The 27,320-nt window shown below is 40.5% G+C and overlaps 2 protein-coding genes across 5 annotated transcripts in view; one reads left to right on the top strand and one right to left on the bottom strand.

Annotated features, from left to right (window-relative positions):
- The first annotated feature begins 639 nt into the window (after positions 1 to 639).
- On the top strand, positions 640 to 22,974 carry LOC140716869 (hepatic and glial cell adhesion molecule-like). Its single transcript, XM_073029870.1, has 7 exons — positions 640 to 953; positions 8,984 to 9,089; positions 14,062 to 14,367; positions 14,950 to 15,213; positions 19,119 to 19,247; positions 21,249 to 21,283; positions 21,735 to 22,974. Exons 2-7 carry the CDS (start codon positions 9,026 to 9,028, stop codon positions 21,894 to 21,896), a joined length of 960 nt encoding a protein of 319 aa, XP_072885971.1. The 5' UTR covers positions 640 to 953; positions 8,984 to 9,025; the 3' UTR covers positions 21,897 to 22,974.
- Positions 22,975 to 23,746: 772 nt separating this feature from the next.
- drc12 (dynein regulatory complex subunit 12 homolog) overlaps positions 23,747 to 27,320 on the bottom strand; it is a 29,012-nt gene continuing 25,438 nt past the window's right edge. For all 4 annotated transcript variants that reach the window (XM_073029873.1, XM_073029875.1, XM_073029874.1 and 1 more), the window contains exons 6-7: positions 26,941 to 27,071; positions 23,747 to 24,024 (exon numbers count right to left, since the gene is read on the bottom strand). In XM_073029873.1, coding sequence (XP_072885974.1) covers positions 23,896 to 24,024; positions 26,941 to 27,071 — 260 coding nt within the window. In that variant the 3' untranslated portion in view covers positions 23,747 to 23,895. The remainder of the gene's footprint in view (positions 24,025 to 26,940; positions 27,072 to 27,320) is intronic.

The raw sequence follows: 27,320 nt of genomic DNA, 5'->3' as shown, positions 1-27,320 counted from the left end.
GCTAGAAATATCCAATGCTAGAGGTGAAAGGGGGCAGTTTTAAAGGGCATTTGAGGAGCAAGTTTTTATTCACACAGAGGATGTTGGGTGCCTGGAACATGCTACTGGAGGTGGTGGTATAAGCAGGTACAATAGTGGCATTCAAGATTCACTGAAACAGGTACGTGAATATGCAGAAGGTGAAGGGGTATGAAGCATGTGCAGGCATAAGGGGTTAGTTTAATTTGACATCATAATTGGCACAGAGGTTATGGGCCAAAGGGCCTGTTCCTCCACTGTTCTATATTCTATGATATTCCAGTCACCTCAGAGCTAAGAGAAATGGAGGTGAAGCAAATCATTCCTATCTCCAAAGACCTGCACCATGTTAGGTAACCTGCAGAATCTTACCATGTATACTATCAAGCATTTATATACATAGATGGAAGAAGAGTTTGTCAAACATATGAATTAGATTTTTTTTAAATCTAATGAGAAACGGGGGTTGTCTGTATCTAGAAATGGTGGGGAGTGGGAAGTAAAAAGCTTGGAACTGAGAAGGAGGAGCTGTAGTTTTTTTTAAGTGTTTGCATGGAAGATTTCTATTCGAACAAACAGGAAATACGGTATGTCTTTCATCTCTGCTTTGCACTAGAAATGATGCACTATCCAGCTCGTAACTCTAGTCTGCAAATTATGTTGATGTTAGCATTTGCATAACAAGAATTAGGTAAAATGCATTGCACATTTTATCCTGTATATTTCAGAAAGATACTGAGAGCAAAGCCAAAGTATTGCAAATGCTGGAAGCCTGAAATACAAATAGATTGATAGAAAATAGGTCAGATAGCTTCTGCAGAGAAAATAAAGCAGTTCATGTTTCACCTTTCGAGTTGTGAATGAGGTTCAGCACTCTTCAGTTGTAACTCTGGCTACGTGGTGTGACTTGGTTTTCAGGATGCTGTGAGGAGTTGGTAAGTAGTGTGGGTTACGAGTGAATGGGTGACATTGAGGAACATAGAAGAGGAATGAAGCAAGTTGAGGGATAGGAGAGTAGTTGTGATTGTGAGGAGGAAGCAAGGAATATGGGAATGGGTGTAACTGAAGGAAATGGGAAGAAGGAGGCTGGGTGTTAATTTTTTTTCCAATTTTTATAGCATTTATTTGAGCACAAGGACAGATATCAGAAAACAGGTGGCCAACTCAGCATTTCAAGGGACCTTCATGTGTGTTGCCACATTCCTTTCTGCCGGCACCAACGTAGGCTTTAGCTGTACCACAAGCTTCCTTTATTGTTTCGTTCCATTTGTGGTCTCCTAGAAACTTTTTTCCTCTCCAATAGACCATGTTGTTCTAGCCTATGCTTTTGTTCATTCTTCTTGGCGTAATCCAAGGAATTGTAGACCATATCAAATCCCATTGTTTTTCCACCAACGACCTGCATTCTGATCCCAGAAACTAACATAGTGTCCAACATTGTTTTGTAGATTTTTACCAACTGTTCCCTGATTTCTGTTTTGGGGACTGTAGGTTCTGATCATCACTGCATCATTCGTCAAAGGCATTGTACTAGTAGGGCTCTTTGAGATTTTTGTTTTTCTTGATGTAGTACCCTATCTAGTCCAATGTTTGAATAATAATTAGGTAAGTACTAATGGAGCTTGGCCAGAATCTCAGGCGTGTAGGTGGGTTAAATTACAGAATTAGTGATCCAGAGAGATCCTAATCCTGGCATGAAAATGAGAGAGTATTATATTAGTTATACCGTGTATAATAACTAGTTTTGGTAATGGTTATACCGTAAAATCCATCAGTTTCACTGATGTGCTTTAAGAAAGAAAACCTCCCATTCTCTCCTGGTCTGACTTTTCTGTGTCTTCACAATGTGGTCAAACTGCTCTCTGCAAGCTGTTCAGTTTAAATCATTTAACTATAGGCAATAAATGTTTAACACATAATGAATTATTAAGAAGAATGTATTTTGAGAAAGATTTCAATGTTACGTTTTATATAATTTTAGAAATTTAGAAGGTTTAGAAGTACAGTATTTTAAAATAGTAATCTTTAGCTTGGATTTGTTTTGCATAAAGCTACTTCAAACAAAAACCTTTGTGTTGTATATTTAATATGTAACACCCTGTCAGAAATATATCAATAATATTTGAGTAATATTGTAAATATGTTGTTCAAATAAGCATTCTTTGTTGTTTAAATATTCATTACAAGCTATATGTAAAAGTACATGAATTGCATATGTCATGACGCTAGCTCGTGATATGAACGCACCTCGCTTAAAGTAAAAACAAAATTAAGATATGTTATTCCCGGCTCAGTGTTTTTGCTTTTGATGTTTAATGTTTTGGAGTTACAAAACATATGTAACAGTGGTGCTGAGGAAGTTTAAGGTGAATCAAGATGACTACCTATCTCTTGAAATGCAGCAAGACATTTCAGTTTTTAAAAAGCGCAGCAAGAAACTGTTGAGTAACAAAACAATGCTGGATGTGCTTCTTTACGTTAAAAAAAAAGACAGAAAACAGACGAATTCATGGGTTCATAAAAATACTGTATGATAATAATCATATTTTTTTAAAGAGCAGAAATGGCTGGCTACATTGACACATTCAATTGTACAAGAGTTAACTGGATTTTGTATACTGAATGGATTGAACAGTATTTTAAAGCAAAAGGAATAGCCAATGAGAAATAAGTACCAATTTTGCTGAGTGCATTGGATTTAAAGGCTTACAGTTTCCTTAGAAGTTTAACTTCTCTAACCAAACCAGCCAAAATGAGTTTTGCTGATATTGTGAAAGTAATGCAGGAACACTTAGAACTGTAACTATTGTTGATTGTGGAATACTTTAGGTTTCATAAGTGAATCAAAAGGAAAGGGAGTCCATTTCCATGTTTGTAGCTGAATTGAAGATATTGTCTGAGCATTGTCAGTTCAATGATGGATAATGATACACTGAGAGATTGTTTAGTTTGTGGAATCTTACAATAAAGCATTCAAAAATGGCTGCACACTGAAGCACAACTGCTGTTGAAATTGCTGTATCAATGGAAATAGCAGGCAGAGGCATAACTGGCTTGCAGTCAGGAATGAGAGTGAGCATGAACAAAATTGCAACATCTAATCAGAAATCTGCCTGGCCGAACAAATTGCGTTACTGCTGTGGCAGCAGCTCACATACACCAGACCAATTCAGATTTAAAGGTGAATTTTGCAGAAAATGCAACGAAGTAGGACATTTACAAAGAGCATGTTGGATAGAAAAAATAAATGAACTGCACAGGAAAGTGAAAAACGATTAAAAAGTTGAGTTGCTGTTTCAAAAAGACCACAAATCTGCAAGCTGTTGATGAAAAATCTAATAATGATGACAGTGACACAGGACTGAGTTGCCTTGAGATTTACAATTGTGAAAACTAACATGAGACAAGCTATATGGCTTATACCAGAAGTGAATGCCAAATTAATTAAAATGGAATTGGACACTGGTTCAGCTATTTCAGTCATTCCGGAAAATGAGTTTGAATGGCATTTCAAAGATACTGAACTAAAGCCTGTAGATAATCAACAAAGTAAGAACTTATACTGGAGAAAGGTAATTCCTGTAGGAATGACATTTGTAACTGTGAAACAACCAATAAACCACATTGAGATTTTATGTGATAAAAATAGGACCAGCATTATGAAGATATGACCGGTTGAAACAACTATAACTTGATTGAAGATCCATCCACAATTTGCATGTCACATTTCCTGTATTACAGGAAATACAGAGATCTCCTGTAAATCTTAAGTCAATTAAAACTGACTTAAGAAAGGACAAACAGGAGAGAATCTGAAGATGCTGGAAATCCAGGCACCACACACAAAATGCTGGAGGAATTCAGCAGGTCAAGCAGCATCTATGGAGAAGAGTACAGTCGACATTTTGGGCCGACACCTTCATCAGAATGTTACTCCCCACAACATGTTTTTGCTTTCAATTAGTTTAATATTTTGGAGTTACAAAACATAACACTTTGCACCAAATTGTGTTATACACTCAGTAAAACATACTATGTAGAGGGGATGAGTGACATCCTAGAAATTGTCACCAATCAGCATTTGGAAGGGAGGAAGGAACTCAGAAAATTTATATTCACCAGGACAGCAGCACTAAGTAAACTGGGCTAACCAGTCTATGGGTCCTGATGGACTTCAACCTCAATGCTTAAAAGTTTTGGACTGTGAGATAATTATTGCATTAATTTTAATTCTTCAAAGGAACCTGAGTTTGGGGAAGGTTTCAGTAGATTGGAAAGTCACAAATGTAATTTTTTTTATTGAAAAAGTAAGGGAGAAACCAAGACATGTCAATTAGCTTAACATGTGTTGCAATGGGACTATTAGAAGCTATTATCAAAGAGATGCTGTGTCAAAGGTTATTGCAGAAAATAAAAACTTATGGTGTTGGAAGTAGTTGTTGTGAATAGAAAATTGACTGGTAAACAGAAAGCAGAGTAGCCATAACTGCATAATTGCTTCTTGTAGCGAGTGGCTTGCCATAGTGGTAGGACTTCAACTTTTATTAATGTACATAAGCTACTTATACAGATGAAATCACCCAATGTATGGTTGGTAAATTTATTGCTGACACAAAGGTAGATAGGAAAGGAAGTTCGAAGAAGACATTGCAACACAATAGAGATAGTCTAAGTGTGAGCAAGCCTGAACAACAAAGTATGATGCAAGACTGGTGGTAATGGTGTGTGTAAATGTTAGCAGAAAAAAATAACATGAGGCGTATTATCTAAATGGTTAGAAACTGCAAAGCTGTGTGATGTAGAAGGATTTAGATACTCACGTGAATAATTTGCAATATGCAGTATCCAGGTATTGCAAGTAATTAGGGAAATTAACAGAATTTTATCTGTTAATGCAAGGAGAAACTAAACAGAAAAATAGGGAGCACTGATGAGACTACTTCAAGCACTACTCAATAATGTTGCAGAAGTCTCTGCTGAATTTGGATTGCTGATAAATGGCAAAAAGACCAAAGTTATGGTGATAAGCAAAACTGCAATTCAAGCAGACATCTACATCGGAAACGACAAGATCGAACAAGGGTCCTCCTTTATTTCCCTTGGTGCAGAACTAAATGACACAAATGAATGCAGCAAAGAAATAAGGCGAAGGCTAGCAATGGCATGCACAAGCACTACCAAACTCTGGAACATCTGGAAAGATAGATCTGTGAGCACTGACACCAAGATACACCTCCTGAAGAGTCTCGTCTGGCCAGTAGCCCTATATAGCTGTGAAACATGGACCCTAAAAGCAGCTGATGAAAAGAAGTTGACAGCATTTGAGATGTGGACATACAGACGGATCCTCAGGGTATCAAACATTGAAAGGAGATCCAACAATTTCATCCTAGAAAAGATTGGCATGAAACCAATACTTCTGGAAACCGTTACCCAAAGGAAACTTCATTATTTTGGACACATCTCAAGAACTGATGACACACTGGAATGCACTGTGCTTGAAGGCAGAGTAGAAGGAAGCCGCTCCCGAGGCAGACAGAGGACAACCTGTATCGACAACGTCAAGAAGTGGACCAGCCACACCGCCAGAGATGCAAGAGGTTGGACTGCTGACAGATCGCAGTGGAAGGAAGTGGTCACCAAGGCTCTGGCAGAGTATGGCATGTGATGAAGATAATGATCCTCTGGGGTATAACCTCAGATATTACCTCTGGGGTATATACAGCACTGATCTCCTTATTTAAGGAAGGATTAAAATACATTGGAAACAGTTCAGAGAAGATTTACTGGACTGACAACTGGAACCTGTGGTTGCCTTATGTGGAAAGGTTAGACAGAATGGGATTGTATCGGCTAGAGTTCAGAAAAATTACGGGAAACAACTGAAGCTTATAAAATCCTGAGGGGTTTTGACATAGTGGATGTGGAGGGGACGTTTTCCCCTGTGGGAGATTCTAAAAGTAGATTTATTGTTTTAAAATGAATTTGATGCAAGAGACTACAGATGCTGGAATATGGAGCAGAAACAAAAATTACTGGAAGAACTCTGTGGGTTAATCAGCATTTGCGGAAAAAGGATTGTCGATATTTTCGGTCAAGACCCTGCATCAGAACTCATCTTTTAGAGGAAAGAAAGTGGACAAGTAAAAGATTAAACTAAACTAATACTTAGGTGAGTGGTCATGGAGGTCAGATCAGAGTCTTAGGAGAGGAAATGGGTTAAGTCTCAGGACATGGACTTTCCAGAGCAATGAGCTCAGATCCTGGCATGACAGCAAAGGCATATACTAACTAGTTAATTAAGTATAGTCTAGAATTAAGAGAGTAGTCCTGGTAATGGCAACATAATAAAAACCTATCAGACTGAACTGATAATTCTTTAAGAAAGAAAACCTGCTATTCTCTCTTGGTCTGAAATTCTTTGTGTCCTCACAGCTTGGTCAAACTGCTCTCTGCAATGGCTTGGCAGGTTGCTCAGTTTAAATCATTTGGTGATAGGCAGTAAATGTTTAATATGTTGCTGGCACCCATGGATAGAGGAGTAAGTGTCTTTTAACAGAGATTTCAATATAAATGCTTTTAAATAACTTGAGAAAGAAAGGCTTGGATTTGCAGTATTTTAAAATAGTTCCTTTTTTTCTGATGAGGAATTTCTAACTCAATCTTGATGCAGGGTCTCAACACAAAATATTGTCTATTCCTTTGTCCCCACAAATACTGCCTGACCCATTGAGTTCCTCCAGCCCTTTGTTTTTTGCCTCTGGCAAAGATTATGCAAATTACATGCTTTCAAAGGGTAATGAATCTTTGGAGCTCTCTCCATAAAGGCTAGTGGAAATGAAGTCTGAATATTTTGAAGACAGAAAGTGATGGAGTTTCAATAATCAAAGGGGTGAATTGTTACTGGGAGCAGTGAGAAAAAAACATGGGTTGTTCTCTCTAATGCATCAGGCTGGGGAAGACTTGATCGAGGTTTTCAAAATTAGGACATGTATAGGTAGGGTGGACAGTCAGAATCTTTTTCCCGGGGTAGAAATGTCAAACACTAGAGGACATGCTTTTAAGGTAGAGGGGAGAAGTTTAAAGGTGACTTGAGGGGCAAGCTTTTTTTTATGCAGAGTTGTAGGTGACTGAAATAGGCTACTAGGGTAATAGTAAAAGCAAAGCGTTTGGTGCAGAGGCTTTTAGATAGACGCATGAATGTGAGGGGAATGGAGAGATACATAGGAGGAGGACATTTAGTATATATTGGCATCAAGATTGGCACAACATCGTGGGCCAAATGGTCTGTCCAGTGCTATACTGTTCTATGGTCTATAAATGTAGGTTGAGGTTGCAATAGATTAGCCATGATCTTATTGAGTGGCAGAGCAGATTCAAGGCACTGAGTGGCCTACACACACTGTATTTGTCGATGTTCGTAGGTTTGCATATTGCTTACAAAGTACTCACAATAGCGACAGGTCATTTAGCCTGGGTGATGGGGTCCTTAATGATGCTGGATTTGTACTACATCTAATGTCATCTTTGCCTCAAACATATTCTTTAATTTCTTTTTCTCTCATGTGTGTATTTAACCAACTCAAGTACAACTTTGATATTTACTTCAGCTGCTCCCTTCTAAATGACTAAATGAGTTCCTCACTCTAACATTCATTGGGTAAAATTATTTGCTGTTTAATTTATTATTGTTATTTGATATTGAAGGTCCTTGGCCAGTGTTTATCTTAAGTGGAAATACTTTTATGAGTTTGCTGTCAAATATTTTCATGATCTTATAGTCTTCTAATTGGTGACCCTTCCGCTCCTCAGCCTTCCTTTATTCAGAAAATGGTAAAATATTCACAACAATTACCTCCTAAACCATAAGGAAAAGCCCTTAATTTCTGGGATAAACTTAGAAATTTATTTTGCATCTTTACTTGATTCCCTATTTTTTATCATATGGTGATGGGAACTGCTCAAAGCATGCAAAATATGGTCTAACTATTCTCAATACATTTAATGTCAATTATTAGCTACGAAGTTCCTTTAGCAATGTAATCTTGTGTTTTATCTGTGCAACCAATGTTACTATTTATTCTGCACATCAGAATCAGGTTTAATACCACTGGCATATGTCATGAAATATGTTGTTTTGTGGCAGCAGCACATTGCAATACATAATAAAAAACTATAAATTACAATTTAATATACTGTGTGTATATATATAAATTAAGTTATGCAAAAAGAGAGCAAAAAAGGAAAATTAGTAAGCTAGTGTGCTTTTGTTCATTGTCCATTCAGAAATCTGATGACGGAAGGGAAGAAGCTGTTCCTGAAATATTAAGTGTGTGTCTTCAGGCTCCTGTACCACCTCCTTGACAGTAGCAACAAGAAGAGGGCACGTCCTGGGTGATGGGGTCCTTAATTATAGATTCCGCCTTTTTGAGGCATCGTCTTTTGGAGATGTCTTCGATGCTAAGGAGGCTAGATCCTCTGGTGGAGCTGACTGAGTTAGCAACTTTCTGCAGCTTTTTCCAATTCTGTGCAGTGGCACCTCCACACCAGACGTAATGCATCTGAATGTATTTTTCTGATAGTTTTGTACTTAACTCCTGTTGGGGTACATGAAAAGTGAGTGAGTGTGTGTGTGTGTGTGCGTGCATACGTGCACGACTAATAGACATATTATCTCCAAATGTACTATTAACTTGCAAACTGATTTGATAAAGAATGTAATGCTCCACAGAAATACCTCCACTTGCTGATTTTCATGATATCGTCCACTCTACAACAAACTGCTGCTGCAAAAGTAAGATTCTGCGGGCGCATTAATGTGAAATGCCTCTCACGAAAGCTAAATGTCAAACTTGTTTTTTTTCTCCACACAGTTTAACCTGTTTAGAACTTCCTGTACTTTTTATTTTTATTTTTGCTCATTGATTTTTGATTTTTGTTCACTTCTGACATGTTTTTTTTCCAGTTTGATTAGGAATTCTTCCTTTGGGATGCGCAAATCAGAGCCATGCAGTTTTCAAAGGGATTTTTGACTTTATACTTAAGCTTGATGCTTGGAGTGCTGCAGAAAGGTAAGGGTTAATTTACTTGCATTCACTTAAGGACATTGCATTCAAAAGACTGTAGGACAGAAACTTCCCATTTTATTCAATGAAAACAATTCATAACAAGGAAAAAAAAGTGTTAGAGGAAATAGACTTCTTAAATTATAACATTGACTCTTTTTGGCAAGAGTTTACACCCCTGTGTAAAAGAGTTGCAAGTGAGAACAACTGTTTCACCATAGAAAATATCAAATTGTAAAGTGAGTTAGCAGAAAATAACACCATTAGTGCACTGTGGTCATGGAGACAGGAGAAAATTGGAACCTTAGAGTACTCTGCTTGAAGGGTGGCGCCAGCAGATTCAATGGTAACTTTATAAAGAAAAAAGACCTGAAGGAGAAACATCTGCAGAGTTTTGGAGAACTGTGGGATAAGGGACAGTTGATAGCTTTACCAAGGAGCCTGTATGGAATGGCTTCCTCTTCTGAGCTTGAAGAGTTTGAGTTCCCACTAATCTCCAAGTCATGTTACATCTTTTAAGCAAAGTGATTCTGGGTTAATAACGGCAACTTGCACTTAGGTTTGAAACTATCTCATGAACCTAAAAGGAAATATCACCAAATGTTAATGCTTCCTGGTAAGCTGTAACTTGTCTACTGAGCACTCTCATAATTGGGATACTACAAAGTACATTTATTATCAAATTTTACTTTATAGATTCAGTGTCCATCTCCTGAATAAATACAGATGCAAAAAAATCAATTTAAGATCTCTCTCATCTCGTTTGGCTCCATGCATAGATTACGATTTTGATCTGCCAGAGGACCAATTTTGTCCCGTGCAATCTTTTTGCTCTGAATATATGTGTAGACTCCCTTAGGATTTTCCTTCATCTTGTCTGCTAAGGCAATCTCATGCCTTCTTTTAGCTCTCCTGATTTATTTCTTAAGTATTCTCTTTCATTTATTATACCCCATAAGTACCTCATTTGATCTTACCTGCCTATACTGCTATGCGCCCCTTTTTTTCTTAACCAGGACCTCAATATCTTATGAAAACCAAGGTTCTCTAAATCTATTATCTTTAATTCTGACATTTAGAAGCTTTGTACTCTCAAAATTTCACTTTTGAAAGCCTCTTGCCAAGTACATTTTTCCCATCCAGCCCTTTTACAGTGTGGGAGTCCCAGTCAATATGTGGAAGAGTTAAAATCGCCTACTATAGCAACCCTATGTTTCTTGCAACAGTCTGCAATCTCTCTACAGATTTATTCTCTAAATCACACATACTTTTGGGTGGTCTATAATATAGCCCCATTAATGTGGTAATACTTTCTTATTCCTCAGTTCCACCCATATAGCCTCACTAGACGAGTTCTGCAGTCTGTCCTGACAGAGCACTGCTGTGACAATTTCCCTGACTAGTAACACCAACCCTCCCCCTTTAATCTTTCCCGCTGTGTTGTGTCTAAAACAACAGAATCCTGGAATATTGAGCTGTCAGTCTTGCCCCTCCTGCAACCAAGTCTCACTAATGGCTACAATGTCATAATTCCATGTGCTGATCAATGCCCTAAGCCCATCTGCCTTCCTATAATACTGTTTGCAATGAAATATACGCAGCTCAGGACTCTAGTCACACCAAACTCAACCTTTAGATTCCTGACTTTGAGATCTTAACAACATCTGTCTCCTCAGCCTCTGCACTATCTTTTCTGGCACATTGGTTCCTATCCCCCTGCAACTCTAGTTTTAAACCCAACAGTAAAGCACTAGCAAACCTTCCTACTAGTATATTAGTCCCCCTCCAGTTCAGGTGCTAACCATTTCTTCTGTACAGGTCCCACCTTCCCTGGAAGAGAGCCCAATGATCCAAAAATCTGAAGCCCTCCCTCCTACACCAACTCCTTAGCCACATGTTAAACTGTATGATTTTCCTATTTCTGGCCTCATTAGCAGGTGGCATGGATAGCAAACTTGAGATCAGAATCCTGGAGGTCCTGTCCTCTGACTTAGCACCTAACTCCCTGAACTCACTTTGCAGAACCTCGTCACTCTTCTTACCTTTATCATTAGTACCTACATGGACCATGATCTTCGACTGCTCATTTTCCCACTTAAGAATGCTGAGGACTTGATTTGAGATGTCCTGGATCCTGGCACCTGGGAGGCAACATACCATCTGGCAATCTCATTCTCATCCACAAAATCTCATTTCCGTTCCCCTAACTAACGAATCCCCTTTCAGCACAGCTCACCTCTTCTCTCCACTTCCTTTCTGAGTCACAGAGCCAGACTCAGTGCCAGAGACCTGAGCACTGTGACTTTCCTATGTTAGGTCATTTCCCTCTTCCCCCCTCCCCCACACCCAGCAGTATCCAAAGTGGTATACCTGTTGTTAAGAGGGATGGCTACAGGGGTACTTTGCACTGTCTGTTAAACCCTTTCCCCTTCCCAACTGTCACCCAGTCTCCTGTGTCCTGCACCTTGGGTGTAACTATATCTCTATATGTCCGATATATCACCACCCTCCCCCACAGTCTTCTGAATGATCCGAAGTTCATCCAGTTCTAGTTCCAACTCCTTAATGTGGAGTGTTAGAAGCTGCAGCTGGATGCACTTCTTGCAGATGGAGTCTTCAGGGACCTGCCTTCCTGCATCCTGCAAGAGGTGCATTCAACTATCCTGCCTGGCATCCCTACTGTTCTAACTGTGCAAATATAAAGAAGGAAACAATAAATAAACTGGAAAAAAAATCTACCAACAGCTTTTTTGCCTTCTCTCTCTCAAGCCTCTCCTTGCTGAAGCCTCGAAAAGCTAAAGCTTCAAATAACCACTCTAACACTGTCCACTCCAACAGTGGCGCTCCGCTAACCCCTGCCTTATTTTTATTTGTTCTTGCCAATCACTTCCGATCACTGATTGGCTACTGCGCAAAACACCAAACTGCCGCAAATCGAAACTTTATTTACTCAGTTGCCGAACCTGAGTGAGCTATGTCTTCTCACGCTTCAGAATGCTGATTGGCTGCTGCTCAAAACACTAAACTGCAGTGAATTGATACCTTATGTACTCAATTGGTGAATGCTGATTGGTCACTGCTCAAAAGATGTTCTTTTTTCCTTAAAAAAAAGGAAGTCAAAAACCCAGTGTGCTGAAGAAAAAGCAAATTGTGCAAGCAATCAAGTTCATGAACGTGAGTCCACAGCCATGAAGCCAGTCATCACTGCAGCCAATTCAGGAGCCCATTATTTGCAGGCCACAGCCTCAGTTCAGCACAAAGACGAGTAAAGCTCATGGAGCAGCAAGTTGAACTGGCCCATCCTTCGCCTCCAGCCCCAACACCATGACCTTTTCAATCTGGCCCGGCACTTAAATCATCCAAACCTTGGGTTGTTCCTTGCTCTCAGACCCGAGCTCTGCCACTTCGATACACTCTCAGGCCCAGACCATGCTGCCACAATTTGGCCTGAACTCGACCTTTCCAATTTGGCCTGGTGCTTAAATTGTTCAAACCTCTGGTCTTTCCTTGTTCTCGGGCCCCACCGCCTCGACTGTTCCTCACCTCCACTCGCATTGATTCGGTTCTGCCGCATTGAATCGCCTCAACTCCACTCCAGCAATGGTCAAACGTTGGCCCATTCCTCGCTCTCGGCACCAGAAGTGCTGCCTCGATTTAGCCTGTACACATCATGTCGCAACCATCTTGCAACTTCAAGACTTCAGTTCACACTGCAAAAAATGGCAGGTAACACTGGCGGTTCAAAGGCTCAACTCCTAAAGGGAAGTTTCAGGCTACTGATGGCAGTGATCGTTATCCAGAAAAATTGTGATTAATACTGTAATTTATAGTTTTGTTTGTTTTGCTTGTGCCATCTTAAACCAGAAATTTTTCTGATTTGTATCTGTTTATTTCAGACAGATAGCTGGGGTGGGGTATTCATGTAGTATAGAAGCTCCATCTGGGCTAGTCTCTGTAGGTACTACTCAGGCAAAACTGTAACCTCTACCTCCAAGAAGAGCAAGGGCAGCAGGCACATGGGAACCACACTACCTGTACATTTTCCCTTGCAGTCCACACAACCCTGACCTTTTGACATTCCTTTCTTGCCAGTGGGACTCCCTACCAAGTGCACTGAGGGAGTGCCTTCACCAGAAGGAAGGCAGCTGTTCAGGTGCTCAGCACCAACTTCTTCAGACCACTTCGGCCTGGGCAATGGACACCAGCCTTTCCAGTGACGTCCACATCACAAGTAATGAATGGAGTAAACTCCACTTGGAGCAAGCCAACAGTGTGGCATGAATTTCTCACAACCTGAAGTCAGACTTATATTAAATTCAAATCATAGGCACACATAGGTGAGGTATATGAAAATTAACTTTGTGCAGCAGCAGCACACTACATTACAATCATGACAAACATAAGTTAATATAAACTTAAATTAACATAAACTATACATAGCATGCAAGACAAAATAAAGATATGGATATTAGTGCAAGTAGAGTAAGGAAATATAGTCTGAGGTCATTTTTGGGTTTTTCAGGTGGTTTCAAGACCTGATGGCAGTGGGGAAGAAGCTGTTGTTGAAACTTGAGGTGTGGCTCTTCAGGCTCCTGTACCACCTGTGGGTGGTCGCATCAAGGAGAGGGCATGGCCCAGATGGTATGGATCCTTGATAATGGATGATGTTGCCTTCCTGAAACATCACCTCTTGAAGATGTCCTGACTGCTGGACAGGATGGGTGCTCACAAGTATCAAACATCCTAATGTTCCTGGGTGAAGGGTGTCGAGAGCACGCCCACTGCACCATATAACCCTTAAAAACATGGGAAACAGAAGCAGGACTAGGTTCTTTGACCCCTCATATCTGCGTCTCCACTCAATGAGATAATGGCTGATGTTATGTCCGAGCATCAGTTTCCTGCAGGAACCTCATACCTCTAGCTTCCTTGAATATCTCATTTCTTTTGTTTTAATATGTGTTTAATTCTCTTTCAGCATTTACAAGTCTAGTGACTGGATTCCTGAATCAACCCATCTATCTTGCAGTGGAAGATACAATGAATTATTCAAGCCCGGTGCAAACCATCAGCTGGAAGATAGGATCAGTGAAGATAGTCGAATACATTTCACCCGATCCACCAAAAGTCTTTCCGCAATTCGAGTCACGTGTGACTTACTTTTCAGAAAACAACTCGCTGTTCATTCACCAGCTGAGTCTTCAGGATGAAGGTCATTACATTATAACAACATCGTTAACATCTGGAACAGAATCTCAGTCATACATCAACCTGACGGTGCTAGGTCAGTTCATAACATTTTATTAACAACTTTAGCTAAATTAAGGTGGGAGAGATCAGTTAGCATCAACATTTAATCTTCCTTGATAAAATATGATTAAAGTGCTCTGTGTTCTGTGACTTTCAATCCTATACATAAAAACAGAAGTAAATTCCACAACCTCTAGCATTTATTGTGCTTTGTGTCATCCTCTAGATGGAGTTTTCCCAGTGAATTTTGATAATGTGTCCCATCTGGAAAGTAATTCAAGTAATTTCCACCCAATGATGTGAGATAGTCATGCTTAATTCCCCAGTGAAAGGTACAGGAGATTGATTTTCCCACTCTTAAATTGGTAAGGATCCAGATATAGATTTGCTATGATATTCATTCTCCACCCATTGATGGACATTGGACAGCATCAGTGATTTTTCCATCAAGACTCATGGTTGAGATCAGGAGAAGCAATATCCTGAGATTACTTGATAGCAGACAAAAGTGATCACTATAAATTTGAACCCTGTGATCCATCAATTAGTTCCTTTCCCCTTGTATTTACTCAGTTCTAGTGAACTCTGCCTTACATGAACTGTGCTTTTGATTTAGTTCCAGTTTCACAGCCCAACATTACAGTACAGATTGAAAAATTACCCTCTCCAACGTTGACCATGAACTGTACAGTCAAAAATGGCTCTGATCCCCAATTCTCCTGGATAAAGGACAACAAAATCCTTGTGACTAACCAACATCGAATGTCAACTGACAACCACAGTTTACGGATCACCAACATAAAGAGCTCAGACTGTGGAATTTACACCTGCTTTGTCCAAAACCCAGTCAACAGAGTGGAAAAACAACAACTGATCTCAGGTAAAGAGAAAGAACAAGCCTTTGTTTATATGGCACCTTCTACTACTTCAAGACACCTGAAAGCTCACTGTTGTTGCTTCCTTTAAAGAATAATTGCTATTGTCATTTTAGAATGCAGTATTCAATCTACGTAAAACAAGTTCCTGCAAACTGTGTTAGAAAATGTGTTACAAACTATGTTGGAATATTTTGGCCCACTTGGGTGCTGGTTGAGTGGTAAACATTTTTCAAGTCACTAGTAAGAACTCTCCTTTTCTTGAATTTCACTATGAAATCCTCTGCATACTCAAAGGACACCATATCAGGCAGTGAATTGCAGTTTAGTAGTGTTTACTTCAGATTGTAAGATGATAGACTAGAAGGTTATCCAAACCTCTCAAAAAAGGTTGTTTTTGGAAATTGGGTGAGCGAGGAGATTTGAGGCAAAAGTCTTTTTACACATAGAGTTGTTGATATTTGGAATCTGGTGCTAGGGGAAGAGGTGGTCAGATATAATCACTATGTTTATATCAACACAAAACTAAAATAAGCAAACCACTGAAGGATGCAGGTCTACTGTGGGCATATGAGATTAGGGTAGATAGGCAGAGATGTAGTGTGCTTAAAGTCCTGTTTCTATACTATACAATTCCATGCTGTATTTGTCAGAGGGATTTTTGTCCTCTCTGGCACTTTTTTTTTCTGAAATAAGGTCCCTCAGAGGGTATTAACAGTAGTGCAATAGGCAAAATGTGCCCTTGGTGAGATTTTCAGTCTCATTGGACTGAAAAGCTCTTCTTATTTACTCAAAGAAATAAAATACTAAATCATGGTTTAGTATAATTGTTTCTCTTATTGTATTTAAAAGGGGAACACTCAAACTGAACCCTGTGTCTTTGATGAGATCTCTGATTCCTATGGACACTGATGAAACCTCACACATTTTGAGGTCAGGTCATGTTCACAGTCAGCTTCCTGTCTCAGAATCAATTCAACCTGCTGTAGCTGATCCCTGCCATATCTTAAAGTTTGCTGCTCACCGCTGGGTTAGGGCCATTACCCAAATTCAACTGCATGAGAAAGAGGATCACATCTACTTCTCCCTCAGCTCACCAGGCAGAAAGTTATGGCACTGATGCTCAGGCAGAAATGTTCTTGGCAATCTTCTGCCAGAAGAACCTTTCTGTATCCCCGGAGAGTCTCCATTGCCCCTTGCAAAACGAACATGTCTTCTGAGCACGGCTCATTATCATGTCCAGATCACCACAGCATCATTCATTTGGTCACAACACCCTTTCTCAAATACTACGTTATAGACTATAAGAGCTGTCTGGAGTGGGTGTATCTGTTGGGCTGTGTTGAGAAATGTGAGAACTCTCAACATATCAATAAGGGATGTATTAAGGAACTGGAGCTGTAGCTTGATGACATTCGACTCATAAGGGAGAATGAGGAGGTGATTGATAGGAGCTACAGAGAGGTGGTCACCCCTAGATTGCAGGAGACAGTTAACTGGGTGACTGTCAGGAGGAGGGGAAATGCACAGCCAGTGCAGAGTATACCTGTGGCAGTTCCCCTCAAGTATATAACTTTAGATACTATTGAGGGGAACGACCTACCGGGAGTGCCAAAGTGACTGGGTCTCTGACACAGAGTCTGCTGCTGTGGCTCAGAAGAACAGAGACATGAAGAGGAATGCAGTGTTGATAGGAGATTCTTTACTCAGAGGAACAGAGACAAGGTTCTGTGAGCATGATAGACACCCGGATGGGATGTTGCCTCCCTGGTGCCAGGATCAGGGATGTCTCAGATCAGGTCCATGGCATTCTCAAGAATAAAGGTGAGCAGCTGGAAGTCTTGGTGCATACTGGCACCAATGACATAGGTAGACAAGGGGAGGAGGTCCTGAAGAGCGATTTTGGGGAGCTACATAGAAAACTGGGAAACAGGACCTCCAGAGTAGTAATCTCTAGATTGCTGCCTGTGCCATGTGCCAGTGAGGGTAAGAAGAGGATGATTTGGCAGGTGAATGCATGGCTGAGGAACTGATGCGGGGGCAAGGGTTCAGATTTATGGATCATAGGGATCTCTTCTGGGGAAGGTATGACTATAACAAAACGGATGGGTTACACTTGAACCTGAGGGTAGGTTGGCTGGAGTTCTTTGGGTGGGTTTAAACTAATTTGGCAGGGAAATGGGAGCCAGAATGATGGTGCTGAAGATGAAGTAGTTGGTTTACAAACAGAGGCAGTGTGTAGTGAGACTCTTAACAAGGAGAGGCTGATGATAGGGCAAAATTGCAGTCGACAGGATGAGTTGCAACGTAAAAGGAGGCTAAAAGCAAAAAGGGTGAATACAGGACTAAAGGTGTTATATTTGAATGCGTGCAGTATATGGAATAAGATCGATGAATTTGTAGCACAGCTACAGATTAGCAAGTACGATGTTGTAGGAATCACTGAATCATGGCTGAAAGAAGATTATAGCTGGGAACTTAATGTCCAAGGATACACATTGTATTGAAAGGACAGGCAGGAAGGCAGATGGGGGTGGTGTTGCTCTGTTGGTATAAAAAATAAATTAAATCATGAGAAAGAGGTGACATAGGGTCAGAAGGTGTTGAATCATTGTGGATAGAGCTAAGGAACTGTAAGGGTAAAAAGAGCCTGATGGGAGTTGTATACAGACCCCCCAAACAGCAGTAACGATGTGGTCTACAAATTACAACAGCAGATAGAAAATTGCACACCTAAAGGACAATGTTACACTAGTCGTGGGGGATTTCAATATACAGATAGATTGGGAAAATCAGGTTGGTGCGGGATTCGGGAATTTCTAGAATGCCTACAAGATGGCTTTTTAGAGCAGCTCCTGTTTGAGCCTTCTAGGGGATCAGATATTCTGGATTGTGTATTATGCTATGAACTGTAATTGATTAAGGAGCTTAAGGTGAAAGAACACTTAGGGGAAAGTGATTATAATATGATTGAGTTCGCCCTGAAATTTGAGAAGGAGAAGGTAAAAGTCAGATGTATCCGTGTTACAGTGGAGTAAAGGGAATTACAGAGGCATGAGAGAGGAGTTGGCCAGAATTGATTGGAAAAGAACACTGGCATGGATGATGGCAGAGCAGCAATGGCTAGAATTTCTGAAACCAATTCAGAAGGCACAGGATATATACATCCCAAAGTGGAGGAAGTATCCTAAAAGCACTGGTGAGGCCTCACTTTGCGTATTGTGAGCAGGTTTGGGCCCCTTATCTTAGAAAGGATGTGCTGAAATTGAAGAGGGTTCAAAGAAGGTTCATGAAAATAATTCTGCGGCTAAATGGTTTGTCATATGAAGAACGTTTGATGTCTCTGGGCCTGTATTCACTGGAATTCAGAAGAATGAGAGGTGCCCTCATTGAAACCTATCAAATGGTGAAAGGCCTTATTAGAGTGGATGTGGAAAGGATGTTTCTTATGGTGGGAGAGTCTAAGACCAGAGGACACAGCCTCAGAATAGAGGGGCATTTTTTAGAATGGAAACAAAGAGGAATTTCTTTGGCCAGAGAGAGGTAAATCTGTGGAAGTCATTGCCACAGGCTGCTGTGGAGGCCAAGTTTTTCCTTATATTTAACGTAGAGGTTGATGGATTCTTGATTGGTCAGGGTATGAAGGGATATGGGGAGAAAACAGGAGATTGGGGCTGAGAGGAAAATTGGATCAGCCATGATGGAATGGCAGAGCAGACTCGATGGAGCAAATGGCCTAATTCTGCTCCTATATCTTATGGTCTTATAGACGCTGTGCTACATTATACAAATTTAGCCCCTGTTCATTATGGGACTTCTATAAACAGCACTTTAAGGTTTACATTAATTTATATTTGCAGAGTTTTTGCTTGGGAGCAATTTGTAACTTTGTTTGTTTTCTAATACCCAGCCGAACATTTCCAGGAATGTTTGCATCCATTATCTTGGGTTCAGGTTCTGGTCACCACTCTGGCAGTACTTTGTGTGGTCGGAATCCTTGCTGTTGTCTTCACGGTCAAGAGGTTCAAAGGAAGGCAAGGTAAGGCCATTAACTATTTCAAGTTGGTCAGTGAGTCACTCATTACACTGCAGGAGATGTATCAAAGCACGATGAGTGAGCCAGTAGATTCCTTCTTCCAGGAACGAATGTGTGAGCAAGTGATCTCCTAAATCCTGGATAATGTCCAGGATAGTAAGGAAGGTAAATACAATTTTAGTTTTAACTTCACAAGGACTAAAACATAAATGCAATGATACAATGATGAGGCTTTATAAGGGATTGCTCAGATCACATCTGGAGAATTGTGAGCATATTTTGGCCTTGTCTCTAAGAAAGGATGTGCTGCCATTGAAAAGGGTCTAGAGGAGGTTTACAAGGCCTCGATAGAGTGGACATAGAGAGGATGTTTCCTATAGTGTGAGGGTCTAGGACCAGAGGACACAGCTTCAGAGTAAAAGGATGTCCCTTTAGAACAGAAATGAGGAGGAATTTCTTTAGCCAGAGGATGGTGAATCTGTGGAAGTCATTGCCCAAGGGTGAACTGCAGGCTAGTGGAAGGAAGAAGCACCTTACACTTTCTTCTGTAGAGACGTATCTCAACCCAGTCACCTTACTACAATTAGCTGTCAGAGTTGCAAAGCTTGTTAAAACACCAGGCAAAAACAGCAGCTTCAAACTATAAATCCACCCATTGCTCTTTTTGTCTACTCTGATTCAGCAGATGCTGGAAATGTTGAGCAACAGACACAACTTACTTACTGCCCTTTATGCCGTTGGCATTTCGGGCAGCAATGAAGATCCTCTATCTCTGGTGGTGTTCAGAGCTTCCTTCATCGTGTCAGTAGCTTCCTCTCAGTTTTCACTGTCAGTCATGCAAGCCCCAGTTGGAGACTCAGGAATAGCGTTGCACACAGATGTAGAAGGATTCTTCATTGCTGTTTCCGTAACAATTTTGTTTTACCAGTCAGGGTTGTTAGCCCTGAGCTGAACCCTCAAGCTGGGAGGACTGGTGGACCACTCTTAGTCTGGCCTCTACCCTTTGACCTGTTTGGCATGGGTGACCCTACCAAGAGCTAAAGCATAAAGCCCTGACTCCAGACAACATAACTCTCTGGATCATTGGGGTACACAAGCCTCTAAACCCAATGACAAGATTGTGGTTCTCTATGAGGAACACACACAAAGTGCTGGAGGGAATCAGCAAGTCAGGCAGTATCTATGGAGAGGAAAAAATAGTAGACATTTCGGGCCAAGACCCTTCATCATGACCAGAGGAAATGTCTCATCCTGAAATGTGGACTGTTTATTCCTCTCCATAGATGCAGCCTGACTCACTGAGTTCCTCCAGCATTTTGAGTGTGTTGTCTATTTTCTTGCCCTTCTGTGGCTGAGGGTAATGGCATAAATGACCACAAAGTAACTGGAAACCCTTGGGAAGATCACTACAGTCACCCCTTACCCCATTCCTGCACTCTGTTGAGGGAGATGAGAACGAAAGAACTTTCATGTCTACAGAATATTGCACAACATCTGGATTTTAAATTAAGTGTGTTAGTTGTGCTGTAGTTAGAGGTAAGGTGGAAGGCTCAATAGACAATCTGCACACAGCAGAGTCCTACAGGAAATGTAATCATGACCTCACCATCTGATCTGGTGATGGTGACCAAGAGATAAGTAGTAAGCAGAACTCCTCACACTTCTCTGAATGGTGCCATGGGGTTTTATTTGCATTCAGAGAGGGCTAACAGTGCCTTGGTTTAAAATTTCACCTGTTAAGTCAGTACCTCCAGTGTTCAGCTCTGAACAGGGGTATCAGTTTGGATTTTATGCTCCAGACTCTGCCATGAGACTTGAATCCACAATCACACACAACTCAGACAAGGAATAACTGATGCTTCTTCACTCTGAATAATAGTGGAAGTGAGTGAGAGTCAAGCCTGCAATCTGTTTTAGTTATTGCTCATATTCTGCAGGAAGGTAGGAACGATTGAAATAATTTCTATTTAAAATAAGTTTAAATATTGTCCTTTTGCATTACAGAGGACGATGTCCAACATGAACAAGGAAAAGACAATGTGAGTAGGAATTAAAGTTGTGCTTCAAGGAACAAATCATTAAGTTGGAAATAACTTTACATATTTGTGTACTTGTGGTGAACTAGATATACCTGTCTGACTGCTCCTGTGGCTCCTCCCACAGACCCTGCTGACTGCCCTGTGGCTCCTCCCACAGACCCCTGTATAAAGGCGACTGTGGCCTGCTGCTCTCCCTCATTTTCCCAGGATGTAGTGTTGTTCTTCAGTCAATAAAAGCCGATATCTCACTTCCTAAGTCTCAGCGTGAGTTATTGATGGCGCATCAGTACTGAACTAAAGTATTATGAATATTCACAAGAGGACTGAGTATTCATGTTAAAACAGATTGCTTAATCCTGTCAGGCTTGTTTAAATTATAGTTGGGTGTTTAAGTTAACCCCGATCCACTGAGTTTAAATGTGTACTCAGTAGTTTTCAATCTATTTTTCAGATGCCTGATGTTGGGGAGGAGTCCCAGGATGCCCAGTACTCCAGCCTGCTTCTGGACAACACCCATGGTAATAAACAGGAGGTTAATTCCACTTACTGCATCATTGGAGCACCCCCCGTGAGCCCTGTTGAAACTGAAGGACACTGTTCATTTCATCTTTAAACTTGATGCTTCTCAGTTCACTGAGCAGAACTGACTGGAAAGAGCCTGAAGTGAGGGTTTACAAAGACAAACAGATTTTCTGAAACTCGTTAGGCTGTCCTGTGGGGAATGAAACTGCTAAAGAATGGAAAGCATTGGGTACAAAGGCACGAGTCTCCCAAATGTAGGCTCAGCCTCCTTCATCACTGCTGATTAGGGAGCAGCAGATCTGGATCTATTCTCTCTATCCTCCACAAACAGCAAGGAGAGATGCTAAGTTCTTCATCTGCTTAATGAAACAATCTTCAGAGGAGGGAAAAAGGGTTGTAATTATCTCCAGTTCTCAGCTCTGCCTGGAGATATTCTGGGGAACATAAAGGCCAGGAAACTGTTGGAATGGATTTCTGCTCTCTTCCCCTCAACCCCCCTCATATTCCCCCCACCAGAAATTCCAACAAATAAAGATTAATCAACTTTAACATAAAGCATTACTAAAGTGCTTTACACAAGATTGCGAAATGCCAGAGATGTTGACAACCAATCAAATATCTTTATGTGCAGTCACAGTTATAACGAGAAGTAGCAGCCGATTTACAAAGTGCAAGATCTCTATGTATAGAGCAGCTTGATAATGATCAGATAATTTGTAATGATTTGGTTGAGATGATTCATGTCAGGTGTTCATGTGGTTTGACTCGCACATATTCTGTATATATCAATCTGATTTTGTTTGAGCTACTCCAATTGTTGGCTATAATTATAACCCAATGACCTTTGGGGTGCTACCATAGTTGATGTCATCTGTGAATGGAGTGTTCAATCATTCTGCTTTTGGGAAAAAAGGGTTAGGAACAGAAAATGATAAGATAAACAGTGTAACAATGTGTGATCATATTACTGTGAATGTGTTTTTCATTCCACTATGATGGGCAATAATTATTAATGAGTTTGTGCAGTGTGTAGGTGTGTTCATTGCTGAATGTTTGTGTCTGAGTCCATAAGCAAGTGTAGTTTACAAATAGGGAAGAACTTTGGTGTCCAATGGCAAGTTTTGTTAGCATGCATTTGTGAGTTGTTAAATTGTGTGTGCATTCATAAGTTATACAGAACAGAAAGAAGGCCTTTGTCCTGAACTTCCATGCCAACCAAGATGCCCATTTATGCTAAACCCATTTGCCTGCATTTGTCTCATATCCCACTAAACCTTTCCTATCCATGTATCTGTCCAAATGCTTTTTAAACATTGTAATTTTACCTGCCTCTCCTACTTCATTCGACAGCTTGTTCCATGTATCTAGCAGACTATGTGAACCTTGTCCCTCATATCCCCTTTAAATCTTTCCCCTCTCACCTTAAACCTATGCCGTCTAGTTTTAGTTATTCTTACCATGGGAAACAGACGCTCTATCCACCCTATGCCTCTCAAAATTTTATACAGACATATCATGTTTTCTTTCAAGCTCTCACTCCAGGGAAAGCAGATACAGCCTATCCAATTTTTCCTGATAACTCAAGCCCTCCAATCCAGGTGATATCATTGTGAACCTTCTCTGCACACCCTCTAACTTAAGCACATCCTTCCTACAGCATGTTGACCAGAACTGCACACAATACTTCAGAAGAGTCCTCCGCAACATTTTGTATGACTGTGTGTTTCTGCTCATGAGTTTGTGTGAAGCTGAATGGCAGAGTCAGAGCTGGTTACATGTCCTCTCAGTGCAAAATTGGAAGGGAAAACCATAAAAATATTTCTGAACTTTACATTTACACTTGATGGTGAGGATAATGAGGATTATTCCAGCATTTAGAAGGTTTAAGAATTCAGACAATGCCTTGCCTTAGGCAGAAAATTCAGCTCTGAACCAAAAATGTAGAGGTTAAAAATATTATTTTTATTATCTCAAAAAAACCCAGGAACTTTTAGATTTACAGTCAACTTTCTAACAGAAGGCACTGGGAATTGGAAAGGTTTGAATGGAGATGAAGGCACTCAGATAATCTCTCTCATGCCACCCATGCATTAAATGTCCAGTGGATTGAGCCCAAATTCAAGCAGTTTCTTCTTGTGCTCTGCGTGTAAATTTGTTGCTGCTTTCTCCCACTGCAGCCTAGCCTTCTTCAGCTCATTCAGCAGCAGGTCCAGGCTATTCTGTACCAAAGGGGAGGAAGAGAACAGTCAGGAGACTCACCATTTGCAAGCTACCAATCTTACAATTGTCCAGGGAAAGGAAGGTAAATGTTTATCAACCATTTCTAGAGTTCAAATTTCTAAAGCTTTTAGATTTTTAAAGGGAAGAAGAGACTGGTAGATAAAGAGCCCCAAAGTTGAAAGAACAAATTAAAAGAACTGTGACATTGACCTTGTAGAACCACATTCAGCTCTAACAGTTAGTATCAATTTCAAAGTAGAGATCTGCTCATTTGTTTTCATGTGCCTGTGCCCCCGCCCTACTCCGGCCCCTGTATCACTGAGTACTCCATCCCTCACCTGTTTCCCATTATTACCTGTATTGTTGCCACCTGTATCTCATTGTGCTCCACCTATCACCTGCCTCTCTGTTTATTGCTCAGTGTATTTCAGTCCTGTGTTTTTACCAGATTGTGCCAGTGAGTTTTCCTGAGCCTTTCCAGCATTCATATCTAAACTCTGTCCTTCTGAGTATCGACCCTGCCTGTTTGCTGACCCTGATTTTACCTGTTTATCTTGATTGTTCTGGTTTTTTGACTCTGCCTGTTTCCTGATTCCATTTTTGGATTTCTCTGGATATTTTGATCTCCGCCTGACAGAATTTGACACCGACTTTGTTGCCCTTTGGATTTGTTACTCAATAAACATCACAATGTGCACAGTACTTGGTCTGTGATTGGGTCCCTGCTTCAGCGTCCTGACAAATTCAAGAAGGGAAATAGAGATAATCCTAGAAACTATAGACCCATGTGGTAGAGATGTTACTGGAGAGGATTCTTAGGGATAAGATTTATAAGCAGTTGGAAAATCATGGCCTAATTATGGACAGTCAACATGGCTTTGTGCGGGGCAAATCATCTTTTACTAACTTAGTTGATTTTTTTTTTGAGGAGGTGACCAAGGAGATTGATGAACGTAGACATACATGGCAGTTGTTTACGTAGATTTCAGTAAGGTGTTTGATAAAGGTCCTCTTGGGAGGCTCATCCAGAAGATTAAGATGCATGGAATCCATAATGAATTGGCCATTTGGATTCAGAATTGCCTTACCCATAGAAAGAGGGTAGTGGTTGAAGGGACAAATTCTGGCTGGAGGTCTATGACTAGAGGTGTTCCCAGCAATCCGTATTGGTACCTCTGCTGTTTGTGGTAATATATAAATGACCTGGATTAAAATGTAGATGGTTGGGTTAGTAAGTTCATGGATGATATGAAGATTGGTGGTGGTGTGGATAGTGTGGAAGATTGCCAAAGGATACAGCAGGATATAGATCATTTGCAAAAATAGGCGGAGAAATTGCAAAGGGAGTTTAATCTGGCCAAATCTGAGTTATGCACTTTGGGAGATCAAATATAAAGGGGCAGTACACTGTTAATGGCAAGACCCTTAATAGTGTTGATGTGCAGTTTGATCTAGGGGTCCAAGTCCATAGCTCCTTGAAAGTGGCTCCACAAGTTGGATGTTTTAAAAAAAAAAAGGATGCTTGTCTTTATTAGTCGAGAAATAGAGTTCCAGAGTCAGGAAGTTATGGTTCATCTTTATAAATCTCTAGTTATGCCACATCCAGTGTAATGTAGTCAGTTCTGGTGGCTCATTAAAGGAAAAAAAGTTAGATTTTAAAGAGGATTCAGAAAAGGTTTATCAGGATGCTAGATTAGAGGGCATGGGCTGTGGTGAGAGGTTTGACAAACTTGGGCTTGTTTTTTCTGGACCTGATAGAAGTTTGTGAGATTATTTGAGACAGACAGTGGGTATCTTTCTCCCAGGATCAAAATGTCTAATACTAGAAGCCAAGCAAATAAGATTAGGTGGGGGTGTTCAAAGGAGATATCCAAGGCAAGTTTTATTACACAAAGTGACGGTGCTTTGAATGCACTGCCAGGGGTGCTGATGGAGGTAAATACGACAGGGGTCTTAAGAGAGGCACATGGCTGTGCAGAAAACGAACGGATATAGACATTATAGAAGAGATCAGTATACTTAGGCATGTAATTACTAGTTTAATTAGTTTGGTACAATGTCTACTCTTGTGCTGTACTGTACTGTTGTATCTTTCCACCTGGCAAAGACCAAAATCAGAGACTATAAATAAAGAGCAATAAATTTTAAAGTGAATTCAGGAGAACCTTCAATACCCAATGGGTGAAGAGAATATAACATTCACTATCTCAAGGGAGAGTCAAGATAAATGACATTAAGAATGCTAGATAAAACATAAGAATGGAAGGACTGTTGAATATGCTGAAAGGTTGAGATGAGGAGGGGTGGGAGGAGCACAGCATGGAGCATTGATTGGTTAAGTCAGAAGGTCTGTTTCTAAGCTTTACATCTTATATGAGGAACTGTTGCTCCATGTATCATACATCTTGATCTTCTATACCTTACTCTGGGTGTTTAGAGTTCAGTCACTGTGACAAAAGGCAACACAATGAGATACCAATGTTATAACCACAGATCACTCCAAAGCTATCTACAGCCAGTAAGTACTAAGAAAACATGGCCAAGAATTTCAAACTCCAGAGACGTAAGGCCAGATAACCTATTCTGATATTGGTTAAAGAGGTTTCCCATACTTTTGATTGAAATGGAATCATTAAGTATTGTATATCGCTCTAAAAAGTATGGGCAGGTCACCTGATGCAAATGATAGAGCAATTGGCAGGGCAGTACTGCCACAGTACAATATTGGGAGCATCAGATTGGACTTTGTACTTGAAGTTCTGCAGTGGGATTTGAACACAGTCATATGGGTTCAAAACAAGAGTGTTGTCTATTGTGCCATCATTATAATGCATTTAATTTCCAGCAATATCATCTGTTAAACAAGCATGTGTCAGTCTGTTCGTCACATCTTGTGGGTTGTCAATGATACTCACATGGAGGATGGCCTCATATTCAGTTTCCATGTTGTTAATTTTCATCTGGAGCTCTTTGATGGTGGAATCTTTCTCCTTGATGATTTGCACTTTCTCCTCCTGTGTCTTCACTAGCTGTTGCTGACACAAAGCTGACATGAAGTTACAGCAGTGAATTAGCGCCTATGAATAGCTCACAATTCGAAGCCCACCTTGGTCAGTTATCTACTGTGATAATACATTCTGTTGCCTCAACACATTCAACCATGACTGCAATCCAACCCAACATAGAAACTTCAGCACAGCTCTATTACAACCCAGAACAGTGATCTCAGTGAAACTTTACAGAGGTTCCTACACGTTAAAGGAAAATTAGCATGTATAGAGTGCCATAACATATT

The sequence above is a fragment of the Hemitrygon akajei genome, chromosome 26 (assembly GCF_048418815.1).
Source record: "Hemitrygon akajei chromosome 26, sHemAka1.3, whole genome shotgun sequence".
In the NCBI taxonomy this organism is placed as follows: Eukaryota; Metazoa; Chordata; class Chondrichthyes; order Myliobatiformes; family Dasyatidae; genus Hemitrygon; species Hemitrygon akajei.
The sequence above is the reverse complement of the archived record's forward strand: the minus strand, read 5'-3'. Positions and strand labels throughout refer to the sequence as shown.